Source organism: Oncorhynchus mykiss, chromosome 16, assembly GCF_013265735.2.
Source record: "Oncorhynchus mykiss isolate Arlee chromosome 16, USDA_OmykA_1.1, whole genome shotgun sequence".
Classification (NCBI taxonomy): domain Eukaryota; kingdom Metazoa; phylum Chordata; class Actinopteri; order Salmoniformes; family Salmonidae; genus Oncorhynchus; species Oncorhynchus mykiss.
The window spans coordinates 34,536,291-34,560,402 of NC_048580.1; the positions used below are offsets into that span (position 1 = coordinate 34,536,291).

General features: G+C 44.9%; 1 protein-coding gene across 4 annotated transcripts in view; it reads right to left on the reverse strand.

Annotated features, from left to right (window-relative positions):
* The window catches only part of LOC110491852 (protein kinase C, zeta), a 142,092-nt gene that overhangs the window by 82,224 nt on the left and 35,756 nt on the right, over window positions 1-24,112 (reverse strand). Inside the window, exon 1 of one of the 4 annotated variants that reach the window (XM_036946743.1) lies at window positions 15-174. The exons of the other annotated variants lie outside the window; for them this stretch is intronic. Coding sequence (XP_036802638.1) covers window positions 15-81 — 67 coding nt within the window. The 5' untranslated portion in view covers window positions 82-174. Of the gene's footprint in view, window positions 1-14; window positions 175-24,112 lie in introns of those variants that run through there. 4 annotated transcript variants of the gene reach the window in all.

Genomic DNA, 24,112 nt, shown 5'->3' on the forward strand with positions numbered 1-24,112 from the left:
CATCCTTCTCCTACCTTTCACTCGCAGGTAGAAAAGGAGTGTTAGCAGCATCCCTCCTTTTTCTGACGGCAGCAGTATCATCCGCTCCCTCTCTTTACATCCCGGCTTTCCTCTCCTCCTCCTCTTTCTTCCTCCGACACTGTTCTCCTCCTGTCTCTCTCTCTCTCTCTCCCCACTCCCTCCTCCCCCGTTACCCACGAGGTTGCTTCTCAGCAGCCGTCTTTCTCCCTCTCTCGCTCGCTCACACACATACATACATACATACACCCCACCAGCTGCCCCCTCCGCCCTCCAGGCATAGCCAATGGTAACCCAGTACATTCCTACTCCCTAGTCTTTGGATACGGAGTCTAAAATGTAATACAGTATAAAACAGTTCCCACCAGGGTGCAGTTACCAAACTCACCCACATGATGGCAGAGCTAGCTGTGGGTTTGACACCATCATTTGCACTGAATACATTTCCACCTTTAAATTTAAACATCAGTTTCTATTTTTAGACTAGATGCTGAAGCTCAGAGGAGAGCAGAGGAGGTGGATGAGAACAGAGGAGAGCGTAGGAGAGCATAGGAGGTGGAGGAGGCGGAGGAGGTGGATGAGAACAGAGGAGAGCGTAGCAGGTGGAGGAGGCGGAGAGCGGAGGAGGTGGAGAGCGAAAGTGGTGAAGGAGAGCGTAGGAGGTGGAGGAGAGCGGAGGAGGTGGAGGAGAGCGGAGGAGGTGGAGGAGAGCGGAAGAGTTGGATGAGAACAGAGGAGAGCAGAGGAGGTGGAGGAGAGTGGAGGTGGGGGAGGGCGGAGGAGGAGAGTGGAGGAGGAGAGCGGAGGAGGCGGAGGAGGAGAGCGAAAGTGGTGGAGGAGAAGAGTGGAGGAGGAGGAGAGCAAAAGTGGTGGAGGAGGAGAGCGAAGGTGGTGGAGGAGGAGAGCGAAGGTGGCGGAGGAGGAGAGCGAAAGTGGAGGAGGAGGAGAGCGAAAGTGGAGGAGAAGGAGAGCGGAGGAGGAGAGCGGAGGAGGCGGAGGAGGTCGGAGGAGGAGAGCGGAGGAGGCGGAGGAGGTCGGAGGAGGAGAGCGAATGTGGTGGAGGAGAAGAGCGGAGGAGGCGGAGAGCAAAAGTGGCAGAGGAGGAGAGCGAAGGTGGTGGAGGAGAAGGCGCTGAGGAGGCGGAGGAGGAGAGGAAAAGTGGCGGAGGAGAGCGGAGGAGGTGGATGAGAGCAGAGGACAGCGGAAGAGGTGGATGAGAGCAGGAGGTGAAGGAGGAGAGTGGAGGACAGCGGAGGACAGCGTATGAGGTGGAGGAGGAGGAGAGCGGAGGAGGGAGGAGGAGAGCGGAGGAGGTGGATGAGAGCAGAGGAGAGCGGAGGAGGACAGCATAAGTGGTAGAGGAGAGCGTAGGAGGTGGAGGAGAGCGGAGGAGAGCGTAGGAGGTGGATGAGAGCAGAGGACAGCGGAAGAGGTGGATGAGAGCAGAGGAGAGCGGAGGAGGCAGAGGAGGAGAGCAAAAGTGGTGGAGGAGAGCGTAGGAGGTGAAGGAGGAGAGTGGAGGACAGCGGAGGACAGAGTATGAGGTGGAGGAGGAGGAGAGCGGAGGAGGAGGAGAGCGGAGGAGGTGGATGAGAGCAGAGGAGAGCAGAGGAGGAGAGCATAAGTGGTAGAGGAGAGCGTAGGAGGTGGAGGAGAGCGGAGGAGAGCGTAGGAGGTGGAGGAGAGTGAAAGTGGTGGAGGCGGAGGAGAGCAGAGGAGGAGAGCGGAGGAGGTGGATGAGAGCGGAGGAGGTGGATGACAGCAGAGGAGAGCAGAGGAGGAGAGTAAAAGTGGTGGAGGAGAGCGTAGGAGGTGAAGGAGAGCGTAGGAGGTGGAGGAGAGTGGAAGTGGTGGAGGCAGAGGAGGCGGAGGAGAGCGGAGGAGGAGTTGGAGGAGAGTGGAGGAGTTGGAGGAGAGCGGAGGAGTTGGAGGAGAGCGGAGGAGAGCGGAGGGGAGTTGGAGGAGTTGGAGGAGTTGGAGGAGTTGTAGGAGTTGGAGGACAGCAAAAGTGGTGGAGGCAGAGAAGGAGAGCGGAGGAGGGAGGTGGAGAGAGGAGGAGGAGAGCGAAGGAGAGTGGAGAGAGGAGGAGGAGAGCGAAGGAGTGGAGGAGGAGAGCGTAGGAGGAGAGAGGAGGAGGAGAGCGGAGGAGGAGAGCGGAGGAGGAGAGCGGAGGAGGAGAGTGGAGGAGTTGGAGGAGAGCGGAGGAGGTGGGGGAGAGCGGAGGTGGTGGTGGAGAGCGGAGGAGGTGCGGAGAAGGAGAGTGGAGAGAGGAGGAGGAAAGCGGAGGAGGAGAGCGTAGGAGTGCGGAGGAGGAGTGCGTAGGAGGTGGAGAGAGGAAGAGGAGAGCGGAGCGCGGAGGGGGTGGAGGAGGAGGAGAGAGGAGGAGAGTGGAGGAGCCTTAAGCTTATGGTGTTCATGTCCTGTGTGGTGGCGCAATTGTTCTGGACCTAGATGCTATGGGTGTGCACTACTTTATACCTACTATACACACACACACACACACACACTCACATATTGTTACATACAGTATATGGAAGGATTTCAAAGTTATAACATTATTCCCACGCACCTGCAAGGAATTAACTCAGATGTGCGAGCGCTTTTTTGAATATATGGAAAAATTCAAACAAGCGTAACACACACAATTGCACAAAGTTCACGCCTTACATGAGCAGCTAATGAAACACCATAAATTCCACCTTTGGCACCATAAAACCCTGTTACTGCAGATACTGTTACTGCTGCTGCCAGTAACAGTATCTACCAGCCAAGTATTTATTGTTTTGTATGCCAAGTAACAGTGAACCAGCTAATAATGTTGCAACAATGGGGAGGTTGTGCATTTTACACATTCCTTCGTACATTGTTTATTGCCGTCTCCCTGTCTGATACCACAGGCTTTATCAGAGCAGGTCTGAGGTGGATTGGGACCAGCAATCCGCTCCTTGGGCATTTCTAACACACAAACACACAGTTGAGAGGAGTACAGGGTCAAGCTGCAGTGCAGGGCCCCTGGATGGAGAGCATGTTGTGAGGTTAAGGGACTTGCTCAAAGGCCCAATGGTAGTGGATTGATATTAGGATATGAATCCAGTTGCCAGATCAATTTCCCCCTTTTTTTTACCAGCAGTTATTATGGTACCAGCCGTTACCACAGGCTGGTACCACAGGCCCGGTACCACAGGCTGTGGCGGATTGGGACCACACATCCGCTCCTTGGGCATTTCTAACAAACTAGACAATTATTACCCTCAAGGCCCTCACACCGTCCATTTTTCCCCTTGAGGCCACCATTACTAGACAAATAATCAGACAGGCCAACTGGGCTAAAGACGGGCTAGCCCATCTGGCATTTGCCAAACTTGCCCTATGGCCAGTCGGTCTCTGGAGCAGGGCTAAGGCACGTTACTTTATCAGCCTACCACTGAAGGAGACCTCACTACCACAGCCCTACACAAACATGGACACCTATCTGAATATGGCCTTCACACCTTCTACATGAGCAAAGTGGAACCGATGGTGATGCTTTTGGTGATATAACAAGAATGAACAGTAGAAGACATAGGAGTGCAATGCATTGCACCCAGTCTTGCGTTTTGGGCCATGACAGTTTGAGGCTTTTATTTGGGGAGGTAAATCTGATCCTAGACCTGCGGATAAGAAGCTAAGACCAGATCGGCAGTTGAGACTAACAGCGCCATTTTGTGACATTCTAAACATGCTCTAAACATCAAGAACCCCCAAGTAGATCGCTGTTGTCACATTATGTAGGAGTTGAACATTGCTAGCTCTCAATCCTGTTCTTCGAGAGAGAAGAGACAGAGACAGATAAAGTAACAGAAAGAGGGACAGAAAAAATATAGGGGGCGGGTTAAAAAGAGGCAATCATCACATCCCCCAGCTTTACAATCCACTGCCCACTGGAGATGTAGCCTAGCCCTAGCTAGTGCTATAGTCCCATTGTTGCTATTGAGCGTATGCTAACTAAGTGGTTCCCCAGTGGGGGCATTAACCAGTGGGCGAGCCAGGCCTTTGTGGATTAGCTGCGCTGAACAGATGTGCCTCGCGGGCTAGCACCATTCACCAGAGGTCCAATCTGAGGGAGAAACATGAAATTCAGCGACCGCCTGGTCTGAACCACTTCAAATCCTGTCCCATCAGCTCCGAACAAGGTCAGCCCAGGCCTCATCTACAACATATGGGTCAGATACATAATTGAAGACAGAAAACGATACTAACGATAGTGGTGTGTGAAGTGAATTGCAGTCAGGCCAGATACGGCTATGAGGGTGAGACAAAATGAGGGCAGGCGATAGGTTGTTGAGTTGTTTTCTGGGTTGTTTTCTGGGTTATGGCCGTTCAACACGTTCCACTGATACCCAGTTTAGCGTTTCCCCTAGGCACCACCAGAGCTGAAGTCTGGCAAGCATCCCAGCAGCAGTCTGCGACAGGGCCTGAGCTATTTTTATGCCTGTCGGTTTTCTCTCTGTGTGTGTGTGTGTCTTGCACCTATGTGTCTCTTTTCCTTCCTCCTGCTCCTCCTCTTCCCTGTTTCTTTCTCTGTCCCCTCTCTCACTGTCATTTTTGAGGGGAGTAAAAATCTCAATCTCACTTTTCATTATTGCATCAGCAAATCGACAGACTCCATAATCTCTGCCTCCGAGGCTTCAGAGGACATTGGAGCAGATGTGAGGAGAGAGAGAAGGCTTATACTGTATTGTAGATTAAGCTGAAACCATAATCCCTGCCATGACAGAACACAGCAGGGCATTTCTCACACTCTGCACTTGACCTCTGCTCAGCTGGGTTTTATTCATTATGAACATCGTAGCAAAACAATTTTGTCAAGGAAAAACGTAAACAAGCGTTTCTTATTGGATAAGTTTAGGTACTCCATCCCTGTTCCGGAACGTTTTCTTCCATTTCGTTCCTAATGAATACAACCCTCTCTCTGACCCAGAATGTGTCAACTCCCCACCAACCAGCCATATCTCCCAGCCAAATACCCTTCCTCCCTCCCTCCCTTCCTAAATCTTGCACACTTCTTCAAATTATAGTGATGGATAGACTGGGTGAGGGAAAGATAAAAAAATCTGCCAACCTGCAAGTCTTCCTCAGCCAGTTAGTTTATTGCCCTCCTAAATCGCATCCTCCCAGCAGTCAAAATATCCACACTAAAGGTCCCACCGAAAACTGTTTACCACACTGCACAATGACTACATCACAGAGATAAATGAATATGGGAGTGGAAAACTAGAAATAAAAAAGGAGAGGTGTGTAAAAGAAAATTTGAGTTAGCTATACAGATGGTTCTGGTTCAGCCAAACACAGGCCTACAGTATCTGAGTCCTTCTACAGTGGCAAGTAGGACACCATCCTACAAGAGTATCTGAGACATGGGAGTATTTTCTTTTCACTAACAAGACTGATGCTAGGGCTTGTGAGAGGCAGATGCTAATGCTATGGGCTATGCTACGCTAACAAAGAACTCTTACAGAGCTTACCGACCAAAAGGATTTTGCTAATAAAGTTAGCATACACTTAAGGACTGTACAGACAACAGACAGGCACTCATATCTTTACGCAGTAACTCAGTCCTCCTACAATGACAAGTAGGCTATCATCCTGCCATTATAGCAGTATCTGACAGTTGAATTTAATCAATCATCCGATCAGGTCTATCAGGTCTAGGCTCAAATAGGGAGAGAGAAAAACAGAGAGAGGGGTCATTCTCATTAGAAGGTAATGATGTAGGGGCGAGCGCTACAGGCCTATACACGGCATTACATAATAACTGGACATGCTGAGGCACAAAACAAGGTACATGGGAGAGAGATGGATGACTAGGCAGTTAAAGTGCATGGGAAAATGACTCAGAGAACGACCTTCCCTCCCAGAGCTTTGTGCTAAATGCAGAGAGCAGCGTTGCATCATCGAGTGAGCTACTGGTGCGCATGGTGTTAGCATTTAGCATCACAATTAGCATGGTGTGGTAAACGATATGGCGGCAGGTCAAAAAGAGGAAGGGACCCAATGTGTGATACAGGGTCAGACAGCTCACGTGTAATGACATTACAACCAAGAGAGTAGCCATCTGAGCCTTTTCCATCATCAGATAGGAACGCTTCACACACGATGCCGCAACTATTGATTTATGGCCTCGTCCGTGTACGCACACGCCCACCCACTGTGACACACTGACTCAGTCTCCGGGGGATGGGTTTCATCTGCAAGTCAGCTGAATCATTCAAGCCGTTATAGACTAGTGTCAGCAGCAGTCTGAGTGGCAGGGAATGAATGAGGAAAGTGTATGTATGTGCGCGTGTCTGTGTAGCGTGTGTCTGTGTAGCGTGTGTCTGGACCTGGTCTACAATGTGCAGGGCTACTGTGATGTGAATATGTATGTTAGGCATGTATATGTGAATATGACCTTGGTGAAATTGTATTCTCAAACAATACAGCAATCCTACTTTGATTTAGAGGTATATATTTTTACATTAATATATTCCTGAGTGGCGCAGTGGTCTAAGGCACTGCATCGCAGTGCTAGCTGTGCCACTAGAGATCCTGGTTTGAGTCCGGGCTCTGTCGCAGCCGGCCGCGACCGGGAGACCCATTGGGCGGTGCACAATTGACCCAGCATCATCCTGGTTAGGGGATGTTCTTGTCCCATCGCGCTCTAGCAACTCATGTGGCGGGCCGGGGCGCAATACACGCTGACACGGTCGCCAGGTGTACCGTGGTTCCTCTGACACATTGGTGTAGCTGGCTTCCAGGTTAAGCGGCACTGCTTCTTGACACAGTGCGGCTTGGCGGGGTTGTGTTTTACGGAGGACGCACGGCTCTTGACCTTCGCCTCTCCCGAGTCCATACGGGAGTTGCAGCGATGAGACAATTGGATATTGTCATCATTCAGATGAGTTACAGTTTTTCTAGATTTGTGTTTGTGTATAAAAGATGGCAATAGTATGTGTTTGGCCACTGTATGGCCTGATCTCACATAGTTTTTCAGTGAAGACTAGTATATATGCTCAAGGGTGTTTGGAGCTCTGTAACATAAACTATACATTACAATTAACTTGTTATATATTGCAGGTACTCAAATAGGTTCATCAGTATAGGCTAGCCATAAGGAAAGGCTCACAGGTGTGGAAAAATAGATATCCCCTTGGTAACTTCCCTGTCCCTACTTGCGTCTATTCTATGCAACACTTCAATGTGGAATTTGTGTTTCTTGACTCATTTATTTTTCATTGCCAGGTAAAACATGATGTGCAGATGATGATGTGCAAGTAGAGATCCTGGGGTGCAAAAGAGCAAGAGGGTAAGTAATAATATGGGGAGGAGGTATTCGGGTGATCACTTGGAGTGATGTCAGATGTCAAAGAAAGAGTGGCATTGCCTCGACAGATTTGACTTTCTTTCTTGTCACACGTGCGCACTTGCCTTCCACAAAGGGTAATTCTGGTCAGTATAAGAGAGCCCAGTGTGCTAACGAGAGAACAATGGAGCTGCACTGTACCAGAGCTACTGATATCTAGGCTAACAGCTAGACTAACAAGGCTATCTATCTCTCCTACTGCTAGGCTAACAGGCTAGCTAACAGCTAGGCTAACAGAGGTAATGGACCAGTGCTGTCCCACTGACAGACCTACTGACAGCTAGGCTAACAGAGGTAATGGACCAGTGCTGTCCCACTGACAGACCTACTGACAGCTAGGCTAACAGAGGTAATGGACTAGTGCTGTCCCACTGACAGCTAGGCTAACAGAGGTAATGGACCAGTGCTGTCCCACTGACAGACCTACTGACAGACCTACTGACAGCTAGGCTAACAGAGGTAATGGACCAGTGCTGTCCCACTGACAGACCTACTGACAGCTAGGCTAACAGAGGTAATGGACCAGTGCTGTCCCACTGACATACCTACTGACAGACCTACTGACAGCTAGGCTAACAGAGGTAATGGACCAGTGCTGTCCCACTGACAGACCTACTGATAGCTAGGCTAACAGAGGTAATGGACCAGTGCTGTCCCACTGACAGACCTACTGACAGACCTACTGACAGCTAGGCTAACAGAGGTAATGGACCAGTGCTGTCCCACTGACAGACCTACTGACAGCTAGGCTAACAGAGGTAATGGACCAGTGCTGTCCCACTGACATACCTACTGACAGACCTACTGACAGCTAGGCTAACAGAGGTAATGGACCAGTGCTGTCCCACTGACAGACCTACTGACAGCTAGGCTAACAGAGGTAATGGACCAGTGCTGTCCCACTGACAGAGCAACTGCTATGCTAACAAGGCTATTTCTATTATACCTTTATAAAAGAGTCTCATTGAGACAAAGGTCTCATTTACAAGGGAGCCCTGCATCTCACAAATACACAATTATTCTAACTTGACTACGGCTTCAGTCAGGCCTAAAGCTTGCCAGAAGGATTTACCGCCAAGATGGGACTGGGGACATGGTGTTTTCACCAACAGCCTAACATTATACGACTTAGGAGGAGTAGATGCTAATGCTATGCTATGCTGACAAAGCTACACTAACAGAGCCATCCTTACCAACCAACAGGATTTTGCTAGTAAAGCTAGCATACACTAAGGGCCTTTTCAGACAACGGACAGGGACAGAGACTGATACATAGGCACACATGAATATCTTGCATCCATCTTTGTCTGTGCAGGCCCTAGACCAGATCTACTAACAAAGATACCCAGGCAGACTCTGACCAATGCTACTACTACCTCACAGTCTGCAGGACAGGGCAGGAGGAACCATTTCTACTTCTACCAAAAGGGTGTTGGACATGTGGGAGTGCTGCAGCACATTACCTCACACTACATGACTCAAAATTATGTAAAATATATATCACGATATTATGTGTCTCTTCTTCCCTCCCCTCTCCAATGTTGCTAACAGGCTAGATTGAATATTGCAATGTGAAGTTGTAGGGAAAGTACACACTGTTGTGCAGCACTGTACTGAAATGTTTAATTCAGCCTTTACTGTTTAGTAACATTGTTAGACAGTCATTGCCTAACCGGTGGAAAGTCACCACATCAAGTGAAATCACCATATCTAAACCGTGTAGAGTACGCACATGGCTCGTATTCACAAAGAGTATCATAGTAGGAGTTTCCCATTTTAGATCTGAATGAATCAGATTACATGAACACAGAGGACCTGATCCTAGATCAGCAATCCTATTGCCTGGCCTCTCAAAAACATATTGGAGCTCTGGGTGTTTCTCTCCACTAGAGGGAGATCAGAAATAATAGGCAACCTTAACCACAACAGGGGTGGCCAACCCTTCTCCCGGAGAGCTACTGGCTGTGCAGGCTTTTGCTCAAAGCCTGATCCAACACACCTGATTCGACTAATCAGCTGCTCATCAGGACCTTGATTAGATGAATCGGGGGTGTCTGAGCAGGGCTGGGACAAAAGCCTGCACACTTATTGCGCTCATGGACGAGGGGATGGTCACCCCTGCCTTAAAAGTCCAACCTCTACCCCCAAGCCATAAGACTGCTGAACAATTAATCAACCACCTGGACTATTTGCATTGACCCCCCCCCCTTTGTTTTTACACCGCTGCTTCTCACTGTTTATTATCTATGCATATTCACTTTACCCCTATCTACATGTACATATTACCACAACTAACCTGTTTATTATCTATGCATATTCACTTTACCCCTATCTACATGTACATATTACCACAACTAACCTGTTTATTATCTATACATAGTCACTTTACCCCTATCTACATGTACATATTACCACAACTAACCTGTTTATTATCTATGCATATTCACTTTACCCCTATCTACATGTACATATTACCACAACTAACCTGTTTATTATCTATGCATATTCACTTCACCCCTATCTACATGTACATATTACCACAACTAACCTGTTTATTATCTATACATATTCACTTTACCCCTATCTACATGTACATATTACCACAACTAACCTGTTTATTATCTATACATATTCACTTTACCCCTATCTACATGTACATATTACCACAACTAACCTGTGTATTATCTATACATAGTCACTTTACCCCTATCTACATGTACATATTACCACAACTAACCTGTTTATTATCTATACATATTCACTTTACCCCTATCTACATGTACATATTACCACAACTAACCTGTGTATTATCTATACATAGTCACTTTACCCCTATCTACATGTACATATTACCACAACTAACCTGTTTATTATCTATACATATTCACTTTACCCCTATCTACATGTACATATTACCACAACTAACCTGTGTATTATCTATACATAGTCACTTTACCCCTATCTACATGTACATATTACCACAACTAACCTGTTTATTATCTATGCATATTCACTTTACCCCTATCTACATGTACATATTACCACAACTAACCTGTTTATTATCTATGCATATTCACTTTACCCCCATCTACATGTACATATTACCACAACTAACCTGTTTATTATCTATACATAGTCACTTTACCCCTATCTACATGTACATATTACCACAACTAACCTGTTTATTATCTATGCATATTCACTTTACCCCTATCTACATGTACATATTACCACAACTAACCTGTGTATTATCTATGCATATTCACTTTACCCCTATCTACATGTACATATTACCACAACTAACCTGTTTATTATCTATGCATATTCACTTTACCCCTATCTACATGTACATATTACCACAACTAACCTGTTTATTATCTATGCATATTCACTTTACCCCCATCTACATGTACATATTACCACAACTAACCTGTTTGTTATCTATGCATATTCACTTTACCCCCATCTACATGTACATATTACCACAACTAACCTGTTTATTATCTATGCATATTCACTTTACCCCTATCTACATGTACATATTACCACAACTAACCTGTTTATTATCTATGCATATTCACTTTACCCCTATCTACATGTACATATTACCACAACTAACCTGTTTATTATCTATACATAGGGGTGAAGTGACTATCTACATGTACATATTACCACAACTAACCTGTTTGTTATCTATGCATATTCACTTTACCCCCATCTACATGTACATATTACCACAACTAACCTGTTTATTATCTATACATAGTCACTTTACCCCTATCTACATGTACATATTACCACAACTAACCTGTTTGTTATCTATGCATATTCACTTTACCCCCATCTACATGTACATATTACCACAACTAACCTGTTTATTATCTATACATAGGGGTGAAGTGACTATCTACATGTACATATTACCACAACTAACCTGTTTATTATCTATGCATATTCACTTTACCCCTACCTACATGTACATATTACCACAACTAACCTGTACCCCCGCACATTGACTCGGTACCAGTAACCCCTGTATATAGCCTCATTATTATTATTTTATTGTGTTACTTGGTTGTTGTTTTATCACTTTAGTTTATTTAGTAAATATTTTCTTAACTCTATTTTCTTAAAACTGCATTGTTGGTTAAGGGCTTGTACGTAAGCATTTCACACCAAAGGTGTACACCTGCTATATTTGGCGCATGTGACAAATAGCATTTTATTTGAACACCGTAATATGACAACTAATGTTACTCAAATACAGTAATGAAACACAAAATGATAAATATTAGAATCCTAGCTTGTTTTTGCCAAGGGATCACAGCGAGGTTCTTCCGTATCATGGAAGTTGTCATAAATAACAAGGAAGTGGAACTTCTGTAATTTCTGAAAAAAAAAACCTGCTGAATCACAACAAGCCACATCAACTGATTAGCTCACTTTGTCACAGTGAGCTCAAATGAAATGTTTTATTTCTCCCTCCTTCTCCATGACATAATCCTGGCTAATGCTGAGTGGCCTTCACAGAGCACACCCATTCGCTCACTGGTACACGCAGGGCACATAGCTTTCTGATAGCTTGCGATTGCAATGCTAATACCCTCAGAGGCCTGGCTCAAATGCAGTGCCTCATCAAAATGAACACGGGCTGATTTCCTTCTCTCTCTCTTGATTCCCTTTCTCTTTCAATCAATGTATTTCTGTATTTCTCTCTAATCCATGCTATCGGGATCCTTAGGACGTCCCTACCCCATTGACGTTGACATTTTAAAATGGTTATGGCTAGGGTTATGGTAGGGGTTAAGGTTAGAGTTTAGGTTAGGGACGTCCCACGGATTCGGGTAGCACTAACCCTTTCTCTCTCTCTCTCGTCGGTCTCGCCCTGTGCGCCCACATTGGTAAGTAAGTCATCATTGGTACACTGGCTTCCAGGCTTTGACAGCAACTCCCAATCTCTCATGCGTGAAGGGCCTACACCAACACACAGACACGCTCACTCGCTGAGGCTTAAGGATGGACCAATGAGCGAGACACCTCCACAGCACTTGGCCCCTCACACTTATTCCCTGGCTACAGCAAAGGCTCTTGGAATATCGCTTAAGCCCTAGGGTGGAGTCTAAGCAGAGAGAGAGATAGATAAGAGGGAGAGTTCGAGAGAGCAAGGGCAAGAGAATGTGAGTCAAATGTTATGGCATGCTCTCGTCACAGCAGACGGTAGACCTACGTCAGCTAGCTACATCCTCAGAGCTATGATTGTCTTGGCACCATCATGACACAATTTTTTTTTTATCAGACCAGAAAGAAAAAAGCTTAACAAGCTATTATTTCTTAGTGAAATACATGTGTCACAGGTTGTGGAATAAATCTCAGTCCCATGTTCTCCTATGGATATAAAAACACACTTAGACATAACCAACAGCCCTTCCCCCTTCTGACCTGCTTTGACCCCACTTTGTCACATGCCGGCAGCAGTGACAGCTAGGTCACACCAGTCAGCCAGTTCCACTGGGTCACCCATGAACCTGCACTCCCACCCAGCTACACTGCAGCCTATGAGTCAGACCACACAGACACGCCACTGAAGCTAAGCAGAGCTGGGTCTGTTTAGTGCTTGGATAGAAGACCAAAAAGGTTCATGGTAATGACTATGCCATGTATAGCTGGTGCGGGTCATACAGGACAGAATGTGAGGAGGGAGGAAAATCCCCTCCCACACACACAAACACTATGTTAGAGGCTCCAGAGTTCATTGAGGCAACACTGAAGCCATTTGAAGCCCGCAGAAGAGCTACAGTGGTCCAAACATTGCTGCAATACAACAGAAGCATGTAAAAAGTGAGTCTGGTTTTTCTCTACAGTACCTTCAGACCCCTTGACTTTTCACACATTTTGTTAGGTTACAACCTAATTCCAAAATGGATTAAATTGTTTTTGTTCCTCATCAATCCACACAATACCCCATTATGACAAAGCAACACCACGTTTTTGAAAGTATTCAGACCCTTTACTTATTACTTTGTTGAAGCACCTTTGGCAACGATTAACAGCTTCGAGTCTTCTTGGGTATGACACTACAAGCTTGGCACAACTGTATTTGGGGAGTTTTTCCCCAGATCCTCTCAAGCTCTGTCAGGTTGGATGGGGAGCATCGGGTTCAAGTCCAGGCTCTGGCTGGGCCACTCAAGGACATTCAGAGACTTGTCCTGAAGTCACTCCTGTGTTGTCTTGGCTGTGTGCTTAGGGTCGTTGTCCTGTTGGAAGTCAACCCTTCGCCCCGGTCTGAGGTCCTGAACGCTCTGGAGTAGGTTTTCATCAAGGATGTCTCCATTCATTTTTGCCTCTATCCTGACTAGTCTCCCAGTCCCTGCCTCTGAAAAACATCACCACAGCATGATGCTACCATCACCATGCTTCATTTGTTTATTTAATCAATTTTAGAATAAGGCTGTAACTTAACAAAATGGGGAAAAAGTCAAGGGGTCTGAATACTTTCCGAATGCACTGTATGTGTTCATATGAGACCTCCAAAGGAACTCAATGCTGAAGGAAGGTGATGTTATATAGAAACCAGTGGGGGAACTCTTTGTCCAGGTCGATTACCCAAATATAATGGCATTGTAACCAGTCCCCAAATAAATTCCAAAGTCAGAAGATGTGACAGATCAACCTGCATCCAACTTAATCCTACACTTTTTCCTTGCCCTGATTCCTCGACCCTTATTGTCATCCCCTCATACAACACGTGTCACCATGTCGACACATTTGAAATGGAGAGAGCTATCAAGGTCATGACTAAACGGCCATGTCAGAGAGGACAATAGCAGCAATATAGAAAATAAGTGAAATCAGGGCTCGGATGCTTTATGAATACAGGCCCAGGATTCCCCTTATTAAAAGTGTTCCTGACTTGTGCTGAGGAGGTCCAAGGCATCATTTACTGTAGAACGCCTCGCCGCTATCACTCCTGTTGTCATAAAGGTTCATATCCACAGGCCTAATTGCATGTGATAAGGAGAGAAAAGTGAGCTAAAGGCCAGGTACATGCAGCTAAAGGCTAGCTAGCACAGTCTGCTCTCTGACTAGGGTGTGTGTGTGTGTGTGTGTGTGTGAGAGAGAGCACACCTGCCTGCCTGCACACAATCAGTCAGGTGTTGATCGGTGCTTGTGCTTGATGGTGCTTTACTGGATCCAAAGGGCAGGCCGCACCACTCCACTCGCTTGTTTCAAGGAGCACTTTCCGAGACGAGGCCAAACTGGACTGTGTTTGTCTCCTCTCACCCAGGGGTGTCCTGTCAAATCGACTGCCTGTAACTAGATTACGAAAACTCATTGTACTGTCTGGGGTAGTTTCACAATATTGAATTCTCTCCAGAAATGGAGGCAAAGTTAGACGGCCTCACCATTACTTGCCAGAATGATACTCCAGTATTATTTCCTTGTGTGTGAATGTGTCTGAACAGAGACAAGAGCACGGTAACCACATAATTAAAATAACACTGTGGCGGCAAAATTCGCCAAAACCCACCACCACAGTTTACAAACAATCAAGTGTGGTGAAATGCACTTTTGACTAGACACTAAAATCACAGATTGTCCCTTTAAGATGACAGAAACAGCCTAATTAACGCATCACGACCGCCGACAGAGTTCTAACACCTGTGTGTGATTCTGTGGAAAACAGAGCTTGAGTGACGCTGCTGCATTAGCATTTAAGCTAAATATAATTTACATTTATCTCCTCTACATCTGTCTCCTGTGGATGGCTATGACTCAGGGGGTGGAAATGTGCCCTGTGAAGCGAAGCGAAGGCGATGTTCAAAAATGAATCACCAGAGAGAGCGCAAGCAAGGCAGGCAGGCCTATGGAGTGTGAAGTGAGAAGCATGGTAGGTAGATGATGAGTGTGATTCAGACCGTTCACACCAATATAGCAGATTAGAGGATCGGTGTTGAGGCATTGAGGTCAAAATAACGCCAGGACAAAGGTAATATTATTATTATTATTATTCAATAGAACCCTCTCACGTTTTGTTAGGAATCATCATAAAGAGAGTTGAGAGCAGAGAGAAATAGGTGGCCTTGCAGTGGAATGGCATCCTCATTCAATCAAGGGCTGTTTCCATTTAATCAAGCCAAACTTGAAGCGGGTAGTGTGTAGGAGTTCAGTGTAATGTGATTGAAAGGCAAAGTCCTTTGAACTGTTGACCTCTTCAATAGAGTGACTCACTATTTCACCACTCTGTAGACTGTTTCTTTGTTCCCTCCCATTACACCCACTTAATGGACTGTGGCTTAACATGTAAAGGGCTCTGGCTGTAGGTGGCTTAACATGTAAAGGGCTCTGGCTGTAGGTGGCCGTACATGTAAAGGGCTCTGGCTGTAGGTGGCTTAACATGTAAAGGGCTCTGGCTGTAGGTGGCCGTACATGTAAAGGGCTCTGGCTGTAGGTGGCTTAACATGTAAAGGGCTCTGGCTGTAAGTGGCTTAACATGTAAAGGGCTCTGGCTGTAGGTGGCTTAACATGTAAAGGGCTCTGGCTGTAAGTGGCTTAACATGTAAAGAGCTCTGGCTGTAAGTGGCTTAACATGTAAAGGGCTTTGGCTGTAAGTGGCTTAACATGTAAAGAGCTCTGGCTGTAGGTGGCTTAACATGTAAAGGGCTCTGGCTGTAGGTGGCTTAACATGTAAAGGGCTCTGGCTGTAGGTGGCCGTACATGTAAAGGGCTCTGGCTGTAGGTGGCTTAACATGTAAAGGGCTCTGGCTGTAGGTGGCTTAACATGTAAAGGGCTCTGGCTGTAGGTGGCTTAACATGTAAAGGGCTCTGGCTGTAAGTGGCTTAACATGTAAAGGGCTCTGGCTGTAAGTGCATGCATTTGCTAAATGAGACGGCTACTAGCCATGGAAGGAATGAAGGGCTACTAGCTAGTAACGCAATGGCCTGTTGAAAGTAATTGGGTTGTATGAAGGAAAGGCCTGGTGGTACCAACCCACTATCATTTCAACGTGGATAATTGGGTAATATTTGGTTGAGTCGTTGATCATTCATTATCACACAACATCATTACATTTGAAAATCAAAGGTTGAAATCCTAGGCCTATTGTACTGTCTTGAATTCTGGATTGAATTCAAACAATTGCTGTTGATGACTTTGCAAAGCCTAAATAGTGTAGGCTTAAATAGCATCACTGATGATTGATAAAGTATGGTCACATTTAATTTGGACTTGGCTTGTCTTAAACCTTAGATGGGAGACCAAGAGGTAGTTGGAGATTCATCAATTATCTAGTAGGTCCTAACCAGCCTATTGGTTTTTGTCTGATAGTGGATATAGCCGTTGAAAAGCTGACGTTGTTTTAAAAAGGTATAAATTCAATATGTTTTATACATGTTGAAATTTGGTTAGCATGTTTACTTTTTTCCAAATCTAATGTATTTTCCACATCACAATACGTTGATGATTTACGTTGAATCAACAGTGATTCAACCAGTTTGTGCCCAGTAGAAACCCCCTCCCCCACTGTCAGAGAGAAAAGTCCCCAGTTAAGCCTCTCATGCACCTGACCTCCTAGACACCCTATTGGGAGGAGAGAGACTCTCTGTGTATGAGGATGGGAGTGGTGTCTGCTCTACTGTGTCCCCCCCTAATTAAGCTGTGCTAGGGAGGAGAGGAGAAGCGAGTGGGGTGACCTCGACAGAGAAATTGAGTGAATTACCCAGTGTTTCTTAAAGGGGGAATCGTATGAAACAATGTGCTCATTGAGGGGAAATGATAGAGAAGATGATTATGATGTTACTTGCCCGGTAATAGTTCAGACTGGCAGCACAGCTTCTGTAAATCCTTTACAACCCCCTTTGCTTATGCGTATGCATACCAGGGTTGGGGGCAATTACTTTGCAATTCAGTCAAGTCAGATAATTAACAAAAATTCAAATTACACATTTTATTAATGAGTCTCTATGAAAATAACGTGGAACTGACTGAATGGAAATGGAACTCTAATGCATACAGTGTCTTTGGAAAGTATTCAGACCCCTTGACTTTACCCATTTTGTTACGCTACAGCCTTATTCTAAAATGGATTAAATAAAAACAAATCCTCAGCAATCTATACACAATACCCCATAACGAGAAAGTGAAAACAGGTTTTTAGAAATGTTTGCACATTTATTAAACATGAAAAACAAAATGACTTATTTACATAAGTATTCAGACCCTTTGCTGTTTCCAATGATCATCCTGGAGATGTTTCTACAACTTAAATTCAATTGATTGGACACAGTGGCCTACATTATGATTAAATGGAAGTTTGGAAGTACCTCTTCCTAGAGCTGGTCACCCGGCAAAACTGAGTAATCGGGGGAGAAGGGCCTTGGTCAGGGAGGTGACCAAGAACCCCATGGTCACTCTGACAGAGCTCCAGAGTTCCTCTGTAGAGATGGGAGAACCTTCCAGAAGAACAACCATCTCTGCAGCACTCCACCAATCAGGCCTTTATGGTAGAGTTGCCAGATGGAAGCCACTCCTCGGTAAAAGGCATATGACAGCCCGCTTGGAATTTGACAAAAGGCACCTAAAGACTCTCAGACGATGAGAAATAAAATTCTCTGTTCTGATGAAACCAAGATAGAACTCTTTGGCCTGAATGCCAAGCGTCACGTTTGGAGGAAACCTGGCACCATTCCTACGGTGAAGCATGGTGGTGGCAGAATCATGCTGTGGGGATGTTTTTCTGCAGCAAGCAGAGAGATTAGTCAGGATCAAAGGATCGGCCCAAAGTACAGAGAGCCTTGATGAAAACCTGCTCCAGAGCTCTCAGGACCTCAGACTGGGGCGGTTCACCTTCCAACAGGACAACGACCCTAAGCACACAGCCAAGACAATGCAGGAGTGGCTTCGGGACAAGTCTCTGAATGTCCTTGAGTGGCCCAGCCAGAGCCCGGACTTAAACGTGATCTAACATCTCTGGAGATACCTGAAAATAGCTGTGCAGCAACGCTCCCCATCAACCTGACAGAGCTTGAGAAGAATGGGAGAAACTGCCCAAATACAGGTGTGCTAAGCTTGTAGCATCATACCCAAGAAGACTCAATGCTGTAATAGCTGCTTCAACAAAGTACTGAGTAAAGGGTACTGAATACAAACATTTCTAAAAACCTGTTTTAGCTTCGTCATTATGGGGTATTGTGTATAGATTGATGAGAAAATGTTTATTTAATCAAATTTAGAATAAGGCTGTAATGTAACAAAATGTGGAAAAAGTCAAGGGGTCTGAATACTTTCCTTCAACACTACCCAACCATATAAAATACATATCTAACTATGGGTTGCCCTACTCTGCTCCTGGTGCATGGAAGAGACAGTTCACATGCCTTGTCTTGAACCTAAAACATACTTAGTCTGAATTGTTCCTCTTTCGCGTAATTTTGTCCTTGTTGGGTGTCGGAGTTAGACGATCTATCAGAGTTTCAAAGGTAATCACAGGAACACTCTGGAGTGTCTTCGATTGGTGTGACAATCACAGTGATAGGCTGCTTTGTTGAAGAGAGTGAGATTGCATTAGAGATACACTGTAGCCTTACTAAGCGATTTAACCTTCTCCGTTCCTTTGCTCACTTCATACATCAGGGCATGTATTCATAAAGCGTCTCAGAGTAGGAGTGCTGATCTAGGATCAGGTCTGCCCTATTATTCATTCTCATTTAAAAGTCAAAACTGATCCCAGATCAGCACTCATACTCGGAGACACTTAAAATACAGGCTCCTGATATCAGCCCATTTAGATTTTTCTTTCTAAGATCAAAGCACACGTCTGCTCAGTTGGGCTACTCCCCACCAGATGTAAGGGTCCATTAATATTCAATAGGCTCTTTGGGGGGTGGCTTATATAATGGATTCCTGCTTAACCAAATATAGAGCAGCTGGATTATTGCTGTTTCAAATGTTCTCAATGCGTTTGTGTTTGAGACCAAATCACCTCTTAGCAGCTGAAATAATATCTTTCTGACCTCTCAGATTTGTGTTGAGGGTCCCACACGCAGGGATAACCGAGGACTGTGTGTCTCCCCGCCTGGCTGCCTGTCTATTTTGAGATGGTTGTCTACTGCACATCCCCTACTGCTGCTTGGGGCGGTGTTCGCTCTTGATCCAGTTTCCGAGTCACTTCATTGTAGCAATCACCAAGGAGAGACCGGACAGTAGAGGCTACTGCATGGGCCTCCGCAGAATCCTATTCAGTCCTTACAGACAGAGAAAGGGGGAGAATGACAAAGCGTGGGATAGACAGATAAAGAGAAAGATAGCCAAAAATAGAGGGAAAGAGCTACAGACAGTATTCTCCACTGTGTGAGAAGAGAAAAAAATGCTGCCCTGGACAAGAAACTAGGCCTGTTTGTGAAAAGAGAGTGAGCAGAGGAGAGGGTGATGGGCGTGGGAGAGGGAGAGGTGAAGAGAGCACAGTGCCAGTGTGGAGGTGCAGCTCACTCCTCCACTGACTAACACACAGCTACCATTTTCTCTCTTCAAAAGGTCTGCTAACAATGTTCCTGTGTATTCAACTACCTCACAGCAAAGTTAAAGTTCTCCATCAAACTTCCTTAACATATTGCTTCCGCTCCAAAGCTAAAGCTGTGATTTGACGACAGTGAGTCACTTTGGATAAGAACATCCGCTACAACGGTTTAGAATCATATGTTGTAATGCTGCATAGCTTAATTCCTAAAACAAAGAATTCAATGAAATAGCCAAATGCATCTTCTATACACATTTCATATAGTTTAGATAGCCCGCACTGTATTTCAATGTACATCTGCAACAAATCATTGGATAGCAAAGTGAAACCAAAAGAAAACATGATGTATTCAGACCAATACAGTCATTCTAAACAGTCTGAGACTTTCAAAGGCTTTGGAAGACTTCCTTTGCCCTCAGTCTAGTCCAAAGGTAGAGTCCCGCCTATCCTTATCATGTCAAAGTCGCATCCTCGATCATCAAGGGAAGCCATTTTAATCACGACTGCTCACTCGAGCATAAGCCTCGAACTACTAGGCAGACATTTATTCCCAATTTGGGGGAAATTTAGAACAAATAACAGCAGAAAGCTGTAGACAGAATTTTACAGTGAATTGACATCAGTAGCTAGGTTTCCACAATACCCCATAATGATAAAGCGGAAACGGGTTATTAGAAAAAATATATATATATACACACAGTTGAAGTCAGAAATCTACATACACCTTATCCAAATACATTTAAACTCTTGTTTTTCACAATTCCTGACATTTAATCTGGGTAAAAATTCCCTGTTTTAGGTCAGTTAGGATCACCACTTTATTTTAAGAATGTGAAATGTCAGAATAATAGTAGAGAGAATTATTTATTTCAGCTTTTATTTCTTTCATCACATTCCCAAATGGGTCAGAAGTGTACATACACTCAATTAGTATTTGGTAGCATTGCCTTTAAATTGTTTAACTTGGGTCAAACATTTCAGGTAGCCTTCCACAAGCTTCCCACAATATGTTGGGTGAATTTTGGCCCATTCCACCTGACAGAGCAGGTGTAACTGAGTCAGGTTTGTCGGCCTCCTTGCTCGCACACGCTTTTTCAGTTCTGCCCACACATTTTCTATAGGATTGGAGGCCAGGGCTTTGTGATGGCCACTCCAGTACCTTGACTTTGTTGTCCTTAAGCCATTTTGCCACAACTTTGGAAGTATGCTTGGGGTCATTGCCATCTATTTTGTGAAATGCACCCGTACCTCCTGCAGCAAAGCACCCCCACAACATGATGCTGCCACCCCCGTGCTTCACGGTTGGGATGGTGATCTTCGGCTTGCAAGCCTCCCCCTTTTTCCTCCAAACATAACGATGGTCATTACGGCCAAACAGTTCTAGTTTTGTTTCATCAGACCAGAGAACATTTCTTCAAAAAGTATGATCTTTGTCCCCATGTGCAGTTGCAAACCGTAGTCTGGCTTTTTTTTAATGGCGGTTTTGGAGCAGTGGCTTCTTCATTGCTGTGCGGCCTTTCAGTGGTCCCATGGTGTTTATACTTGCGTACTATTGTTTGTACAGATAAATGTGGTACCTTCAGGCGTTTGGAAATTGCTCCCAAGAATGAACCAGACTTGTGGAGGACTACAATTTTTTTTTCTGAGGTCTTAGCTGATTTCTTTTGATTTTCCCATGATGTCAAGGAAAGAAGCACTGAGTTTGAAGGTAGGCCTTGAAATACATCCACAGGTAAACCTCCAATTGACTCAAATGATGTCAATTATCCTATCAGAAGCTTCTAAAGCCATGACATAATTTCGTGGAATTTTCCAAACTGTTTAAAGGCACAGTCAACTTAGAGTATGTAAACTTCTGATCCACTGGAATTGTGATACAGTGAATAATAATTGAAATAATCTGTCTGAACAATTGTTGGAAAAATGACTTGTGTCTTGCAGAAAGTAGATGTCCTAACCAACTTGCCAAAACTATAGTTTGTTAATTACAAGAAACTTGTGGAGTGATTGAAAAACACGTTTTAATGACTCCAACCTAAGTGTATGTAAACTTCAGACTTCAACTGTAAAACATTATTGAACTAGACAAATTCAAAACACAAAACATGATATGAGCATGAACACGTGAACAAAATTCACTAATATTAGCAAACTAATACATAGACATAATTACAAGACTAGAAAACAGCTCTTTGCCAAAAAAAAGACTAGACAGACAGACATTTGGGGAAGCACATTATACCGCATTGATATTCTCATTCTCCTGGATATGGACATTATTGATCATCACCTTCTTGGCCAAGACCATTAAATACTACTCAATAGCAGAGCACCAAAACCATTTAAGACCATTAAATATCACTCAATAGCAGAGCACCAAAACCATTTAATTACAGCAAATGGTGGTCTGGGACAGAGGCTGCAAATAAATAAATAAATACAATTATACAAAAAAAAAAAATATTACAATTGAGGGTGTACTTGCTTATGTAATAACTAGATCTGGTTGAGTATCCACGGTTGGTTGCCAAGTGCAACCATACTTTGACAGTGAGACTTTTAAAAAATGTATAGGCAAGTTGAGGCAATGTATAGGCAAGTTGAGAACAAGTTCTCATTTACAATTGCGACCTGGCCAAGATAAAGCAAAGCAGTTCGACACATACAACAACAGAGTTACACATGGAGTAAAACAAACATACAGTCAATAATACAGTAGAAAAATAAGTCTTTATAATATGTGAGCAAATGAGGTGAGATAAGGCAGGTAAAGGCAAAAACAGGCCATGGTGGCGAAGTAAATACAATATAGCAAGTAAAACACTGGAATTGTAGATTTGCAGTGGAAGAATGTGCACAGTGGAGATAGAAATAATGGGGTGCAAAGGAGCAAAATAAATAAATACAGTAGGGGGAGAGGTAGTTGTTTGGGCTAAATTATAGATGGGCTATGTACAGGTGCAGTAATCTGTGAGCTGCTCTGACAGCTGGTGCTTAAAGCTAGTGAGGGAGATAAGTGTTTCCAGTTTCAGAGATTTTTGTAGTTCGTTCCAGTCATTGGCTGCAGAGAACTGGAAGAAGAGGCGGCCAAAGGAAGAATTGGTTTTGGGGGTGACCAGAGAGATATTCCTGCTGGAGCACGTGCTAGAGGTGGGTGCTGCTATGGTGACCAGCGAGCTGAGATAAGGGGGGACTTTACCTAGCAGGATCTTGTAGATGACCTGGAGCCAGTGGGTTTGGCGACGAGTATGAAGCGAGGGCCAGCCAACGAGAGCGTACAGGTCGCAGTGGTGGGTAGTATATGGGGCTTTGGTGACAAAGCAGATGGCACTGTGATAGACTGCATCTAATTTATTGAGTAGGGTATTTGGAGGCTATTTTGTAAATGACATCGCCGAAGTCGAGGATCGGTAGGATGGTCAGTTTTACAAGGGTATGTTTGGCAGCATGAGTGAAGGATGCTTTGTTGCGAAATAGGAAGCCAATTCTAGATTTAACTTTGGATTGGAGATGTTTGATGTGGGTCTGGAAGGAGAGTTTACAGTCTAACCAGACACCTGGGTATTTGTAGTTGTCCACGTATTCTAAGTCAGAGCCATCCAGAGTAGTGATGTTGGACAGGCGGGCAGGTGCAGGCAGCGATCGGTTGAAGAGCATGCATTTAGTTTTACTTGTATTTAAGAGGAATTGGAGGCCACGGAAGGAGAGTTGTATGGCATTGAAGCTCGTCTGGTGGGTTGTTAACACAGTGTCCAAAGAAGGGCCAGAAGTATACAGAATGGTGTCATCTGCGTACAGGTGGATCAGACTCACCAGCAGCAAGAGCGACATCATTGATGTATACAGAGAAGAGAGTCGGTCCAATAATTGGACCCTAAGGCACCCCCATAGAGACTGCCAGAGGCCCGGAAAACAGACCCTCCGATTTGACATACTGAACTCTATCAGAGAAGTAGTTGGTGAACCAGGCGAGGCAATCATTTGAGAAACCAACTTGAGTGATGGCCTCGTAAATGTGGATCCATTGCGCCTATCATTATGTGTACTGTGTGTGTAAAGTAGCACATTACAGCTAGAGTACTGTGTAAGGGCTGTGTCATTCATAAAAAGTTTTTCATAGACTGTGCACCATAAGTTACAGTATATGGAGAGGCTAATGTAACCTTATGATAAATTAATAAACAACATACACAGACACATA